The 16,952-nt window shown below is 38.0% G+C and overlaps 1 protein-coding gene across 2 annotated transcripts; it reads right to left on the bottom strand.

Annotated features, from left to right (window-relative positions):
* Positions 1-1,086: 1,086 nt before the first annotated feature.
* Positions 1,087-14,721, bottom strand: LOC104948179 (signal-transducing adaptor protein 2-like). 2 transcript variants are annotated; one of them, XM_010774345.1, is made up of 14 exons: positions 14,673-14,721; positions 14,467-14,564; positions 11,681-11,752; positions 11,434-11,553; positions 11,287-11,343; positions 11,031-11,173; positions 9,890-10,021; positions 9,470-9,539; positions 8,825-8,927; positions 8,552-8,641; positions 6,414-6,476; positions 6,228-6,278; positions 5,109-5,321; positions 1,087-4,098 (listed from the first exon to the last, which is right to left on the bottom strand). In XM_010774345.1, exons 2-14 carry the CDS (start codon positions 14,554-14,556, stop codon positions 4,034-4,036), a joined length of 1,269 nt encoding a protein of 422 aa, XP_010772647.1. In that variant the 5' UTR covers positions 14,557-14,564; positions 14,673-14,721; the 3' UTR covers positions 1,087-4,033. The 2 variants fall into 2 exon arrangements, with proteins under 2 accessions (XP_010772647.1, XP_010772653.1); XM_010774351.1 differs by lacking the exon at positions 14,673-14,721 and having other exon boundaries at positions 14,467-14,625.
* Positions 14,722-16,952: the final 2,231 nt, after the last annotated feature.

The raw sequence follows: 16,952 nt of genomic DNA, 5'->3' as shown, positions 1-16,952 counted from the left end.
GTGTACTTTCCGTACTAGAAAGACTGCACCTGGAATATGCGACTTACGACCTTGATAGAGGCTGAATCATCATGTTAATCGTTGTCACATAGCTATGCCTAAAACAGTCCTGATGCTCTTCTAGATAATCATACATCCTGTTACATACACAGCTACGTAGGGCCTTTGTTATCATGTGCTACTCTGATATTGGAAGAGTACATTCAGTATTTTTCCAACAAACACAAAGGGTCAATGTTGACATTTTAACAGATATACATTTACTGTAGGTTGAGAAGTTTTCCCCCACAAATAAATACTCTAATGTTTATCATTAATGAAAAGATTTGTTGCAAACGATAAGATCTACATTTTATTTTGAGTGGCAGTAAGCAATTAAGTGAGTGTGTAAAATAGGATCTTTTAAATATTTGTCTTTAGTACAGAAACATTAGATTTGATCACTAAGCTCATTATCCCCGCAAAAATGGTTGAGAAGCCATGGTTTCATCTTTGAAAATGTGAGATTCTTTTAATATTATTAATATTTATTCAAACTTTATTTTACCCGTTAAGTCTCTTTAGGATTAGAAAACCTCTTTCGAATAAAAATAATATATATTGATGAAGACAAAACTAATTAAATTCTCGATCGTTCAAGACATAACGTTTTGACATTTTATAGGCTATTTGATTCATTAATACTATTTGAAATATATGAATCAACAAAAAAGACACTTACATTTTGGCCTGGCTTTTAGAAATATAGTACCATGTTGGATTTACCTTCATTATTCTCTCCAGGTGTTCTGTCGTTCTACAACTCCAAAACTAAACAGCTGATGCACACCTTCAAAACCAAGTTCCCGCAGCCTGTTATACCAGCTTTCATGGTGAGAAACGTTCTTACAAAAGCATTTAAATACATCTTTAATCCTTTATATTGTTCCACCACCTGATTTGTTTTAACCTTCCTCTTGCTGTGGTGCCTGCAGGTGTGGAACGGCACGTTCTCGGTGCTGACGGGCATGCAGGTTCCCAGCCTGGTGCAGAGTGGCCAGCGGAGGAACAGCAACACCAGCAGCTCCAACGCCAGCCTCACCTAGACCCCCCCCCACACTTTATCCTGCTGGACGCTCTGCTTTAACACAGTCACCGCTGCAGAACATCGCCTCAGCCCTGGCTGAGGTCCAAGCCTTATATCATAGAAGAGTTACATCACTGGATGGTTCAACCTGTTCCAGCGTAACAACAAAAATGGTTTTGGCAAGAAGTGAGTCATCTGCCAGTGACAGAGCTCTTCAGGTGTATGACTGCGGCTGGTGTTGTTGCTTGAGACACATTAGCTGTACTAGTTTTTCTTCTCTCTACACATCATTTAGCACTGTCCCACTGCTGCTAGAGCAAAGATTTAGCGCTGGCCGCTGCCCTTCCTTCCTTGCCATCATCAGAAACTGTCAGAGGTACTGTCGATGCAGCTCTCCCTGTGCCTTCCTTCTCATTTTCAAATCGGGTGATGCTTTGATATATTTCAATGCGAGAAATCTCCCTATTTCCAGTTAAGAGAACGTGTTGTGTCAGTGTCATTATAACCTGGTTGTAACGTAGCTTAGTGGTAATCAATCCGCCATCAGCCAACCTATTTAACCCAAATAACCGGCTCCTAGGCAATGCTAGTGATATAATGTAGTTTATTTAACCAGGTTTTAATCAAACTCTACTCTGCTACTTACGGATCATCAAGAAACACTTCACTTCCAAAAAGATAACTTTTAAATCAATTATTCCCCCCGTGTTACATTGAATTCTTGAAGAAAACATTGTGTTTCTTGCATGCCTCCACCGTGAAATAAGAATCCAAAAACAGGGAGAAGTCTTAATGCATGACTGCATAAATAGACTTACACTTGCACAGACTTGCTACTAAGACAAATACTAATGATTTAAAAGAAGAAAAATCATGTGTAGGGATGTAGTGAGTATACGACTACACAAATCTGACTTTAATTATGCTGCACTGGTTGTGTTAGAGTTTGTAAACGTATTGCAGCGACAAAATTACAAGGAAATCAAACAGAAAATCTACTCAAAATGTAATCCGCTGTTGAGGCACTAGTTACCAAACCTTATGCAGGAAAAGGATCCAAAGGCAGGAACGTCATTTATGCAGTTTATTCCAATCAACAATGATTTTCCTATATTCTTGCCCTGTGCCTTTCCTCTGGCATTCCTTGTCTTACCCTGGTAAAAAAAGCATTTGCCCTTGCTGGTGTGCTGATCCCATCACCACCTGTATCCAATATATACATAACCAGCAGGTGCCAAAATCGCCCAGTACCCAAAACTGCCTTTAAAATAAAGGCATAAACAACGATGTCAATCTACTTATATTACACTAGATAAAAGGTATATTTACCACAAAGAAAAACAGCAAGAAAATAACTGTTTTCCATTGAAATAATGTAAAGCAATGAAGGGCTCCAAATCGTATGTATCTAAATAGTTTTGCTGTTATTCAATTGCAGAAAATATTCAGTTTTTGGATTCTTCGGTGTCTTTGCGGGTAAATGAAGGATTTTTTCAAGAATTCAAAAGAACATGGGATGAGTCATTTGGCAGGGCAGTATTCTTTTATTACAAAACATATTCCAAACTTTATATTTTACCTCTCGCTAATGCATGCAGACTTAACAGTTTTTACTGCATTTGACTTATTTTGGTCACGTCCCACTCTGTCATTTAGCCTCCTGCTGAGGTTCCGTTTTAATTCAGAGTCGGTGTTTGCTGTGAGAGTTTAATCTTTCATCGAGACAGCACAGAAAGTTAAAAGTGAGTTTTAGTCAGTGTACCTCAGATATCCAGGATTTTGGAAACGACTGTACTGTATTCATCCTATTCACCTCACTGCACACTAATGCTTGTTTGTACAGTATGTTTGTGTCTAAAAGCACCACTGTTTGCTGAAAAGGAATCCCATTATGAGTAGTGGACTGCCCTGTAATCCAAATATAACAAATAATTAGCAAGTAGCCTCAGCTAACAAAATGTATTGAGAGTTAGCCAGGTTTTCGTTCTACCTGGATGAGAAACAAAAGTGTTTAATTCTGGAAAATGATGTTAGGAAGTTCCTATCAGCCCGACCTCTGAGTAGCGTCCACGTCATGTTACAGTCTTGCTTCTCCATGTTGCTCCCGCTGTATGCATCTCCTGAATAACTAGCCTGCAATGCTTTAAAGAAAATTACGTTGACTTTATTTCACTCGCTGACACAATGTCACAGTTTATTGTAAATAGTTTTCCACTATAGTGTGTCAGCCATTGAGGTATTAAAGGAGCAAAAGCACTTTGTTCTTGGATTTATGCTTCAACAAGGAATAAAAGAAAGTAAGAAACAGATGTCTGCTTTATTTAACAAAAGCTGGTTGTTACACGGGAAATATAGCAGATACAGAACATCATAAAACTGATTTCTAACTGTTGCATAGCACATACTCAAAGTTGCTGGTTCATGTATTTATTATGATGTGACAGTTTTACAATTGCCTTCAATAGTCACACTAGTCCCCCAACTCTTCTTCATTCACAGTTGACTGTAAAGAGAGGCAGCAATACATTTGTTTGACTATATTGATACATTAGCTATGTACAAATATATACAATATAATTCAAAAGTTGATTACTCTATAAAACAATAATATACAGTCTGATGGGGGGGAAACGGACAGTCAGTGGTAAATGTGCAAAATGTACAAGAGAAACAGGGTGTGGATAATGTGACAGGTACACCCCTCGTTACAGCTGATTCATTTGCTAATGAGTGTCTTAGACGGGTGAATCAATAAAGTGTTAATCTTCGGAGAGGCTTTGCTGCCGACAGCCAGCTGACGAGGAGGAGCAGAGCCACGATGAAGAGGAGGAAGGAGCTTGTTTGTGTGGAAGCAGCTGCTCTACACACTCCCATGTGTTGGGGGAACCGGTGAGGGGTGTGTTCTGGTTTGAGTCACTGGTGGTGGTGGGTTTCACAGACGCTTTGAGAGGATCCCACCAGGAGAGGTCACTCTGGACACCTGACCTTCTGTTGCAGCCTTAGTTTCAGCTCAGACATGGCAGCAAAAGGAACTAGAGGAAAATAAAACACAAGCGTTTTATATTATTGGCAATTAAGTTAAAGGACACACATGACAGCAGATCGTGAATTTACTCTGAGATGATATCGTCACACGTTAAGATCTAGAGAAAGCCTTCAGCTTCTTGGAGGTTCGGAACATGTTTAGCTTTAACTCAAATGTTTTCAAGGCTAGGCATATGCTTGCATTTGAAAACAACTTTTGATAAATGCTTGATTTCCCCCCAAAACTCAGTTTTTTATCTTCATAATAAAACTTGTAAACCAAAACACTAATATACTGAATTTAACAAACACAACAACAAACTGTAATCCTAAATGAAAAAGTAAAAGAGTTGACGTGCATTAAACATTTATAATGAAAATGCTCTCCCTGGATAATGTGATATTGTTAATTGTATGCTCTTAGTTGATTTTTGATTGCTGTCATAGTTGTTGCATTCAAACATGTAAACTATTTCATAGATAAATCCTCTGTTGATATCTTGCTTTGGAAATGAGCATCATTAGATAACCTCAAAGTTACTGTAATCAAAGTGATAGCATACATTGATTTTTTGTGGGTATAATCACATTGTATTTGTATTTTGTGTCTTTCTCTACTCTGACATGTTTACCTGCTTTAATGTTCAAAAAGCTCTTTATTTTTCTCATACTGAGAAACATGCTGCAGCACCTCTTTTCACCCTCTGTCTGAAACCAGAGCCCAGTTTGCTCTGATTGGTTGGCTGGCCAGCTCGGTTATGATTGGTCAACCGCTTAGAGATGTCCCGCTTCTTAGCCTATCAAGTACAATGTGTTGGAGCACTAGCCAATAGAAGCGCGAGCGTAACATTAAGTCATTAATTTACAGTCCAATGGATATGTTTCAGTCAGCGGTGTGGGAGAGAAACTCACTACACTAAAGGGAAAACCCCAAGAAAAATAATATGGCCCCTTAAGTTTCTTAGAAAGCACTTGCATGTTACTCCTGATAGCTGTAATACCCAGAGTCTGTACTTACTCTGTCCGGTGGGCTCTGTGAGTCTCCTCATCGTCAGATCCCGGCTGCTTGATGAGGAGGGAAGGGAGATCTGTGGGGCGGAAGCACTTGACTTCAGAGTGCTGCTTGTAGAGGAGGAAGAGGAGGTGGAGGATGATGCTGTGCTCAGCATGCGAGGAGCAGGAATTGGATTTGGAGGCATAATTGCTTTCCTCGTAGCTTTTTTCTCCGGTTCTGAGGAAGAACAAAAACATACAATGATTTATGCTCTTAGGAAAAAAAGAGTCATGAAATGGAAAATTGTATTTGCTTAGTCTTCTTTATCAGTTACACACTAAGGCAGGGGTGTCAAACTCAAATACACAGTGGGCCAAAATAAAAAAGTCGGTACTAGTCGAGGGCCGGACTTGTTCAATGTTTATTGCAAAACATATTGAAATGAACTTATTGTACATATTAAACCTGGAACTAAAAAAGGTTAAATTATTTCCTATAAAAACAACATTAAACATTCAGTTGCCTTAATTTCTTAGGGCTCTCTCTCGTTTCTTATGATTACATTTTTCCACAGGCCAACAACAGCTTCAAAAAAACTATTTCCCTCAACAACAAAAAACAATATGCCCTGTTGTCACAAGAAAAAATAGTGCAGAAGGAAATTTAATCTCAGTTTGCTGCTCGATGATGCTGCCAGATACTTGGCATCTCATCTTGGGTGCAAGTTCATCAATGTTTGGGCTCAGGCTCTGAGCTGAGGAAACCCTCAGGATTGAGTGAAGGTGTGTGTGCAATATACCTGCGGGCCAGATCTAATAGTAATTAAAAATTATCCTGCGGGCCGAAATTAAATCCACCAAGGGCCTGATTTGGCCCCCGGGCCTTGAGTTTGACACATGTGCACTAAGGCATACAGACATTTACACTACATAACTACCCATAGAAACAAGATAACACATTTCTTTGTTTTGTCTTGTTTGATTTCATAATTCTGCTTTGTATATATTGTTGTTTTTGTCTGTTCCTTTGTTTTGTAGAATGTGTGTAACAACCCCTGTTTGGTTTACATTGACCCAGAAAAAAAGAAAGAGGAAAAAAACTGTGAGTTTCCGAGATGGAAATATAAGAAGAGGAAACACTTACGTGGGAGTGGAACAGCTGAGGAATCCGCCGACTCTGTTTCTTTCTCCTCCGCTGTTTGAACACAGATGTGAGTTAGTGATAGCAATGGGAAAAATGAAGTCGTACCTGTTTTATGTTTGCACGACAGAAGGGCAAATGCAGGAGGGGTAGAAGCATTGATTGATGTGGCAGAAGAGTTAGACTCACGTTGGTCATTCAGATAAACGTTCTCCTCCTCGATTGGTTCTGGCTCTGGTTTTCTCGTAGACACTGAGAAGGAGACATGTAATTATAATTATTACAGGGGGATTAGGTAAAAAAAGAACGTTAGGATATGGATGGCAATGTTGGTCACACCTTATCTTTACAATGACATGAATACCTGTAGTCTATTGGAAGGATTGCTTTTGAATTTTGTATAGACGTTAATTTTCCTCAAAAGATGATTTCCACGAACTTTAGCAGTCTTCTGGGCTTCACATATGTTGTTTTAAGTGAAATAGTTCAATAACTACTGATTGGTTTTTTATTAACACACTGTAATGGAAACTTCTGGAGCAATGGAGTTGAAACACAGTGAGTTCACTTGATGTCAAACACTGATGGTTTATTATGAAGTTACGGCCGGAGAATTGAAAAAGACATGTGCTGCAGCCACGAGTTGACACAGCGGTTGCCAAACCAATTCTGAAGATCTCTTCCGTAGTCGGAGGTTTTAACCAAGTGTAATCAACATTCTTCATTAGCAGGATTAAACAAACAGGGCACTAAATCAAATTAAAACTGTCGTCCATGGCCCAAGAATGTACGCCAGTGGGACCTACGCACCCGATATGAAGGAATCTAAACAATAAACTATTTCAGGTCAGCTTGTGAACCGGCAACAAGGAGCCAGAACTGCTCCTCATTAAGGGAGAGAGATAGCAGCAATACCCCGAGGCCATGTGCAAGGAGAAAATGATGGAATGGGTTAAAGGTTCGATACCGAAGCTAAATATTCCCCAACAGCTACCAGTGGTGGAAAGAAACTAAGTACATTTACTCAAGTACAACAATAACAACAACAATAAATCCAGTAAAGAAAATGGTCTCCATATTCACAAACTACAACATATTTGCTATTACTTACTAATAGAACAATATAATATTCTTAAATAATATAATACTTTCAAAAGAGCCATTGTGAATAAGGGGTACTTTACTTTAATTTATTGAACATGTTAAAAGCAAAACAAACAGAATAAAATGTATAAACAATAATAAATAGAAGCAAAATGTTATAAAAATAAATACTCATAGTTTCCTTCGTTTCCCTTTACTTTTACTATTATTGGAGTATTTTCAGACCCAAGTATTTCTACTTTTACTTAGGTTAAGGATCTGAGTACTTCATCCACCTCTGTTCACTACTCACAGGTTAAGTTAAAGTCCCTGAGTTTGAATGTAGTGCCATTATCAGGTTAAAAATGTGTAGCTCAAACATTTCCACTTAACATGGCATTCCTTCCTCTCAACTGCATGGTCAAATAAAGGCTCAAAGAAAAGGACTTGTTTACTTCTGCTTGTGTAGCGTTCAAAGCTAAAACAATCTCTGTAGAGGAATTGCTACGTGCTGCACAAAGGCTGTAAAACAAGCAGACTGAGTGATTGGGTTGGCGTGGGTGAGTGGACTCACAAAGCAAATAAACCATTTCTGGAAAACATCGGTGTTATCAGAATCAGAAAGCCTGTATTAGTCCCGCAGCGAGGAAATAACAGCGTTACAGTAAATACTACTTAGCAGATAAGAGGCGAACAATAAGAAAGAGTAAGCTAACATGTTACATATAGAGAAAAAGCACTCTTTAGTAATAGAACAAAGACAAACGAGTACACATCCATGGCTAAAAACGTATGGCAACATTTTAAAAGTTAAGTGAATATATAAAAGTTTGGAGACTTTATAAAAATGTCAGGCCCTCATGCACAGAATAATTGCATAAAAGTGTTTATATTGCTAACTGCAGGTTTATTGCACAGGATTGCCACGGATACAGCTCCGGATACAAATCACTGTTGCTTTATTCCTACAAGGTACATGCGGTATGTCTATAATATAAAATACAAAATGAAAAAGTGTATTTATTTGTTTTAATTGTTGTTGAAATGGTTGGTATTCTCATATAAGTATCTACTCAAAGTCATGTTCTGTGTCACTGTAACTCGTTGGAATCAAATCCAAGATTATTTGTAGAGTAGGTACAACATACCAGGACCGAAGCAAACATGTGCAAATATTGAAGTGTGTTGACGTGAAGGTATTTGTGTGTGTGTGTGTGTGTGTGTTTTGTTGATGGACACATTACCTGGTTTGGGGGGTATACTCGGTGGGACCAGGTTTGCCGGGGCCTGCCGAACGCTAATCTCTCCATTTTCATTATCAGACTGAATATAGGCTGTAACAAGGCCAAACTTAAATTAGTCATGTATACATTTGAGTAAATGTTCATGCTTTGGGGGGATTTATATTCGCATAACTTAACAGCTGACCTTAAATATAAAGTGAGTAAAAAAAAAGAGAAGAATAAGTAGGGTGAAAGACAAAATGAATACAAAAGTGTCTTGGCTTTTGTACGTACAGATTCTTTGTTCGTAGGCTTCCTCGATGATGAGAGGAATCAAAACGCCGTCCGTTGTTTCCACTAAATAGTTGATCACATCATGAAGTGTGGCACAGGGGATCTGCACAGAGGAACACTTTTATTTAACAAATCTAAGAAGAATAAAATACACACAATAATTAAAGCAGGCTTTGTTTGCCAGTCATTCAACACACACACACACACACACACACACACACACACACACACACACACACACACAGGTGAGTCATGTCACTGGCAGTCAACTTAGAGTCTTATCAAACACTTCTACAGAGCACAGATCAGGAAGATGTGACTGCCATGACTGAATCATCGCCCGTCACTTTTATTCCCGGTAAAATGTCTTGCCCTTTCTAGGAGGTCATGTGTTCCAGTAAGTCTGAAAACAACTTCCATCTCTTATTTGAACAATAAAATACTTGCTGACAAGTGCCAGGTTTCATGTGAAGTCGTTTCTCAAGTTGCAGACTGGTAAAGCTCATTTGCAAATATACAGAAGAACGTATATGCACAGCAGATTTTTATAAAGCAATATAAAGACAATGCCTCCTGTATCATCACCGATAGTCTTATCTGCCTGACACTGCACAGTATAGAACCTTTGCACTTTTTTATACTCACAGGATTGTCAACTTCAATAGCGAAGCCCCCATCAGCTTTACGATTTATGCGATAGTGTCTGAATACAGAGCTGATGGAGAAAGAGAGGGAGAGGCAATTGTAACGCAGATGAAATTAACAAACATATTGAATAACCATCCAAGACAACAACCACATGTGTGTAGGATCTGTGATTCAAGATATTTAAAAGAAAAAGAGGTTGCTACTGATACACACCAAGTCAAAGCTCAGAGATCCTGAAATTAGCATCTCTATGTAATGAATCAATAATTGAAATGAAGCTCTGAGAAACTGAAAGATGTATACACTCTAGTCATTTTTTGAGTCCTTCTTTAGTATTTAAAGGATTGAGTAGCCAGCCTTTCAATATATATATATATATATGTGTGTGTGTGTGTGTGTGTGTGTGTGTGTGTGTACCCTTCAAGGCTCTGCCTGGTGGTGACAGCGAAGGAGTTAACAATCCTCCCCGGCCTCAGCAGCACGTTTCCTCTCTTGGATTCTCTCTCGAGCAGCAGCTCTGCCTCCAGACGGGAAACATCATGGTAACAGCTGCAGGATAGCAGAAAACACAGAAATTAGACAAAATCAAACCTTCACGCTTCACTCAACTAAAACTGATTTTTGTAGGTTAAATAAAAACGATGCTAGGGTTGAATCCAGACCGCATACAGAGGTTGTATATTGGAGAAAGTGTGTATTAACAACCACCAATATCTTGTCAGAGATTCAAGCAGGCAATGACTGAGCTCTCTTTTATTAACCACTAATCTCGGGGCAATGACTGAGCTGAGCAGATACCACACACATGAATCATCAGTCAATACCTTAAAAAAATAAAAACACTGCCTTAAATTAAGCTTCAGGATGCTGCATTTTTCAGGTGATGTAATATACTTTTTGGAGACATGTATGTACCCATAACAAACCATTGAATCATCCAGTTTCTCAGAAAACCCTGGACAGGGGGGCATTGAAACATTTTGACTAATTGGTTGTGTGTGTGTGTGTGTGTGTGTGTGTGTGTGTGTGTGTGTGTGTGTGTGTGTGTGTGTGTGTGTGTGTGTGTGTGTGTGTGTGTGTGTGTGTGCGCGTGAAACAACACATTTGTAACAATGCAGAGCATCAGATGCAGGTGCCTGATGCCTCTAGGCAAGGTTGGGATTTTTGTAAAGAATTTTCAAGAAAAAGCATATTTTTTGTTAGAAAACAAATCATTTTCTAAGCTTGAATTAAGATCCTCAACTTTGTCTTCCTACTTAGAAGTCTGATGCATACAGTAAGGCCTTTTGTGTCCTGTATGCTGTTCAAACTGTAGCTTGTTACCTATTCTATTTGTAAAAGTTACAGAATTAAGAAGAGCAGGAAAACCAAAAGGCAGGTGATATACTATAGCCATTTAATAATGAAGTACTCCTTTTTTAATTAGCTTTACATTGCTCCTCTCAAATATGAATTTTGGTTATGGGTTTTGTAACATCATCCCTTTTAGTTTGGAAACGTTAGAAATAAAAACAATCAAACATAAGCATCAATACTTTGGCCTCCTGTTTGTACTCACGCTGGCATCTCTGCCTGCAGGGTGATGTAGGTGCTGGAGTTAATGGCAGCAGCAAGTTTTATTCTTTCCTTTTCCTTTTCTACGGCCTCTTTCAGCATGAGGATCTGGCCTGGAAGCAGGTTGAGGGAGGACGGTACCGACAGCTGCAGGGACATGCACATGAGGAACTGATGTTAACGGGTTATCCTAAACTTGATTAATCAAATATGATCTGTGTTGTTCTTTGTTTCTATAAAGTCAGTTCAACACCACCCACCTCAGCCACAGAGCGGATGAAGCCCTTCCACAGCTCACGGGCCTCAGCATTAGGAGCCTGTAGATCCAACAGAGAAATTGTCAAAATTAGGAATAGCTCAGAAAAAAAGAGGCTTATTTAACTATATTTATATATATATGCCCTCACAGTGAATTTGATATTTCTATCCTTCATCTGGAGGTTGAGTCTGGCTGCGTCCAGGTTTCGATCCTGGCTGCCGTCGTCTGTTATTGAGATCATCCCACTGAGTTCCACTTTCTCTATGTACTGATGAAACACACACACACACAGAGAGACAAGGTGACACACAAGTCCTGAGTGTTGGATTCATCTTTAATTAACATTCATCCAAATATCTGTCGTTTATTAACCCCTAATCTCTGAAATGACTTACCTCGCTGTCTCTCTTCTCGTTGAAGAAGAACAGCGTGTTTCCACACAGGCAGGCCCACAGTTTCCGGGAAGTCTGCACAAACACAGAGAGAGAGACTTCATGAGCGACTAAAAGATAGTACACGAAGCAGGGAAAACAAAATAGAAAAACACATGTTATTGTTTGGGCAAAAACAAAGGGAAAGAAAAAGAAAGCTTGTTTTTTTATACACAGCAAGTAATTAGACATGATGGCTGCAGTCATTTCATTTCATTTCATTTCAAACCTTTATTTAACCAGGTAGGACCCATTGAGATCATCGATCCCTTTTTCAAGGGAGACGTCCTGCAGTATGTGCAGGTGACATTGTTGAGCGACACTTGAGGAGTCAAGTTTAACCGCAACAGACGCCAGCGTGTGTTATAACAGCGTTCAGTGTTTGGATTGGATAGACCAGTGTCGTCTGTTTCAGGTCAACCACCAAATCAAAATAACTTAAACTTAGATTTGGAGGCCCTTTCAGACACAATTCAAGGATCCTAATGTAGGATTATAACATTTTTATTTTCAATTAATCTGCAAATGATCCTCTATATTCATAATAGTTTGGGCTATGAAATGTCAGAGAATGGTGAAAGATGTCCATCCCAGTTTCTCCATGCAAAATGTGATGTCTACAAATGTTTCTTTTTGTAAGTCAAAAAAAAAAAGTCGAAAAAGATATTCAGTTGAATAGTATATGAAACAGAGAAAAGCAACTGAAAACAGCTTTTACTTTTAGCATGAGAACTTACTTATTGAATATTAGTTATCAAATTAGGTGATCATTATGTTTCTGTTGATATGAATGTTAATCACTTTTATAAGTAAATAAGTGGTATTATTTATAGCACTGAAAAAGACTTTAACTAAAATAAAGTATAAAACTGTACTTTGATGAAACAACATCCCTACTTCAATCTGCAACTGGGTTAGTTTGAAAGTGTTCTGAATGTAAAGTTTCCCCTCTGATTTAGTGTTTAGCTCTCATTGTGATGCGTTCACTCTTATCAGTGACGGCTTGGCAGGTATTTTCAGAGCCTGCTTTGCCAGTTAGTGTCTTTACTTTTCTTTCAGTTCCCGGGCTTGCTCTATCTTTATGGCACAATGAGCAGAATTGCTGTCAGACCAGTTGAGAGACGCAGATGCTGTCAAAGCCCACACAGTTTACAAGAATCTATATGAGAGGCGGCTCCACCTATGTTACACATGATCTGACATGGTTTGTTGTTAGACCTCCGCACACTCAGTCTTTCAAAGGGTTAATAAAGCATCAAGCATGTCATCACACTGCAGTTAATAAGCACCAATTAGATAGGTAAACCGTCTATAATACTGATGTAAAGTAAAATACATCTCCTCTGCACAACCACACGGATCAATGTGTTCCTTAAATAAACACACAATCTAAAAAGAAAGACTTCTTTGTTATGTTTCGAAAGTCTGAGTCATGCAGCGCTGGCTGGAATGACCCAAACGTGGACAGGAATGGCAGATACCTGCACATTGTTGGAATGCCAGTCATTCACATCTTTGTCTCTCTAACACACACACACACACACACACACACACACACACACACACACACACACACACACACACACACACACACACACACACACACACACACACACACAGTCTTACATGCATACCTTTGAGGACATGTATGTGTCAATAATAATTGATCAATGACAATAAATTATTTGTTTTAGTTGTTTTGCAAATGTGAGGATTTGTTGTTTTGCTGGATGCTAAATATCTGTTTCATATAGAGTTGGTCTGACGAAGCAAGAAATCTTCAACTTGTGCTTCAGGAATTTGCAGAGGATATTTTTCACAATTTGCTGAATGCTATAACTATTGATAATTTAACTGAAAAAATGTATCAACAGATACATCTACAATAAAACAATAAAATAGGGATAGCGCACATAAAGTCACTTAAGGGTATAATCTAAAGACTTAACACCTAATCTTTGGTAAACATCTTAAAGCTGGTTCTGATTACTTATTTTTTCATGTGATGCATTATGATAACACAGATTAAAAAACCTGACAGCTACAGATAACCAGCTATGGAATTACATTTTACAAGGTCAAGGTTGTGCAGCTTTATACTTTTACTCCACAATATCTCAACGCTATTTATTTTCCGCACAACATTTGTGTGACGGCTTTGGGTATTGTATATTTTTTAAGTTTGAGATACACCGAAGGATAAAGTGTTTCCTTTATGTGTTGAGAACATGCTTCTACTTTTTTATTTTGGATCATCTGAAAAATGCATCTTTACAAATCTGACCTCATGTCAAATAAATGTTTCAGGACAAACAAAATACAGGACGCTACAAGGATATTATGATGATGTATTGCTATATAGATTAAACTACAAAACAGTTAATGAGAATATTAATGCAACAGTAATACAATATGCAAAATCTTCAAATGGGCTATAATAGAAAAAACACAGGGAACATTTGACTACAGAATACATTTAGCTGATAATACTAACATCATTGTACTTAAGGATTCCGATGAAGGACTTTTACTTGTAATGGGGTCTTCATATAGGCCTACTCAAAGTGTGGTACCGTATTAGTTATTTGGCTGAAATATAGGATTTGAATACTTCCTCCACCAGTGAAGATAACCATCAAAACAAAAAGTAATAATAAAACAAGCAGTCCGTTTCCATTTCAACCTGTTGCATTCAACAAAGACAACCTTGTCTCATGGAGTTAGCACAGAAAAAAAAAAAAAACTGTTACCTTATCTTTGAACGACCTCTTCTCCAGGTATCCCTGATAGTAACAGGTGGGCAGCTGACTCCTCTCTCGCGCGGTTTGCCTCGCCATCATTTTAATGTCTATAAAAAATAACTTATTTACAGTTTTGAAGTGAAGGAGACTTCCACTTTAACATATCAGCAGGTTCTGCCTGCTCGTCGGAAAGCTCTCTTATATTGAAGTCATACCTGCGCGTCAGGAAGACAGGTGGTAGTGTCCTCACCGCTGATTGGTCAATATATGGAGCGGGCGGGGCATTTAAGTCTATCCACAGTAGAACTAGTTTTCAAATTTCGAAATAACCTGCCTGCGGGCTTTACATAAACTAAAACATGTATGAATAATATCCTTCTCATGAAATGACTAACTTCGCTAGCTGAGTCAGACTAAATTGGAATTAATTTACTCAAAGACATATTGCGCAAGTGTGTTTTCCCACAAAATATTCATAGGCAACATGTCTGATTCTGGCCTGGTCTCTGTTAAACTGAGATCTTCCATTTTTTTGCATATTATAAATAAGCAATGTATTTTTATTTAACTTGTTATTATTGCTTGTGATTGTTAACTTGTTGTTAACAATCAACTAAGATTGAAGTAAATTGTATATTACCTAATAAAATGTAAGGTAACAGCAGAGTCATTCGAGGTTGTTATTGCAGTGTTGTTTGTTTGTATGCAAGCAATGCAGTTCATAGCGTTATACGTTAAGTAGGCCTACAGGAAGTAATATTCTGAGCTTCATGTACTTTACTTAGTATTTTCCTTTTCTGCCAATCATCTCAGTGAGGTATATTGCACTATTGTCTGTAATACATGTATCTCACAGCTTTAGTTACTTTGCTGGTTCAGATTAAAATATAAATCAACTAATTATTTATAATGAGGTATAATTATAGTTTAAACTATCCATCAATTTCTAGTGTAATTGAAAGCTCCACCTTTACAAGCTACAACATTAAAGTAATTGTACTGCATTCATTATTATAATCAAATATAATCTAATGTTATTCTAAAATGGGCCATTCTGTATTATGAGTACTTTTACTTTACCTAGAATATAGTTTTATGTTTATGCCATACTTTCTTAATTTGAATATAGCCAGAAAGTCCTCTTTCTTGTTGCAAAGTATGTCGACAACAGTGTGGTAATAGTACTTTAACATAAGGCAAGGCAAGTTTATTTATATAGCACATTTCAAGACAAGGCAATTCAAAGTGCTTTACAAAAAGGAAAGACATTAATATCATTAAGAAACATATTATAAAATGATATCTAAAAACACTAATTTAAAAGCAATGATATCAAATGACATTTAAAATCACTCAAAGATACATGAATAAAAGTTACAGTGCAGTGTGAGATACACACATCTGAAATGTTTAGGTCTGACTCTCAATCATTGCTAACTTTTCAGCAGAAATAGTTTTCTATCACCTCCCTTTCTTTCCTCTTTCATGTTTAACTTGTCCTTTAGTTATTTCAAGTGTTTCATGCTAAACAAATTCTAATCTGATCCCATACCTTTTAGGTTTCGCCAAAACTATTCCTCTTTCTTATTTTAAAATACACTAGTTAAGTTTACCTTGTCTTTCTAGGACTTTTTTGGTGTCCACCGCAAACCAGGGTCTTGAAACCAAAACGGCACATGTAGGGGACTTTAACCACCTACGAGGGGACTTTAACCCCAATAATGACTTTAACTAGAAGGCAATTCAAAGTGCTTTACAAAAATGAAAGACATTAAGAAAATGGCATTCAAAAGCAAAGACAATAAAAGTTACAGTGCAGTTTAAGATATGAATATATCAATTAAAAGTCTTCAGCCTGGATGTCAGGGTAGAGAGAGGCAAGCAGGACCCAAATGCAGATTAACAGAAAATACCTTTATTTCAAGGCTTAACAACAGAACTCTTCTCAGTGAACACAGTCCAACAACAACAAGGAACTCACAAAGACTAACAGAAAACACAGAACCTAAATGCACACAGGACTAATCAAACAAACAAGAGACAGGTGAGGAGGGAGGAGAAAACACAGGGGCACCAGGTGAACACAATCGGGTAATCAGGGAGGGAAAACAGACAGAAAGCAACAGGCAAGACAGGGGGTGAACACTTTTCAAAATAAAACAGGAATCCAAAGACAGAAAAAGACAAGACAAAACACAACACAGACAGATCGTGACACTGGATTTAAAAGTAGTAAGAGTTGCAGCGGACCGGCAGGTTTCTGGTAGTCTGTTCCAGATATTTGGAGCTTAATAACTGAACGCTGCCTTTTCATGTTTAGTTCTGACTCTGGGGACAGAAAGCTGACCAGTCCCTGAAGACCTGAGAGTTCTGGATGGTTCATAATTTAGCAGGAGGTCAGAAATGTATTTTGGGCCTAAACCATTCAAAGCTTTATAAACCAGCAGCAGTATTTTAGAAATAAATTCAAAAACTACCCTTTCAATGTTTTTTTT

The sequence above is a fragment of the Notothenia coriiceps genome, unplaced genomic scaffold, assembly GCF_000735185.1.
Source record: "Notothenia coriiceps isolate Sejong01 unplaced genomic scaffold, NC01 NC01_scaffold00000339, whole genome shotgun sequence".
Taxonomy (NCBI): Eukaryota; Metazoa; Chordata; class Actinopteri; order Perciformes; family Nototheniidae; genus Notothenia; species Notothenia coriiceps.
Note: the sequence above shows the minus strand (reverse complement) of the source record. Positions and strands in the feature narration are given on the sequence as shown.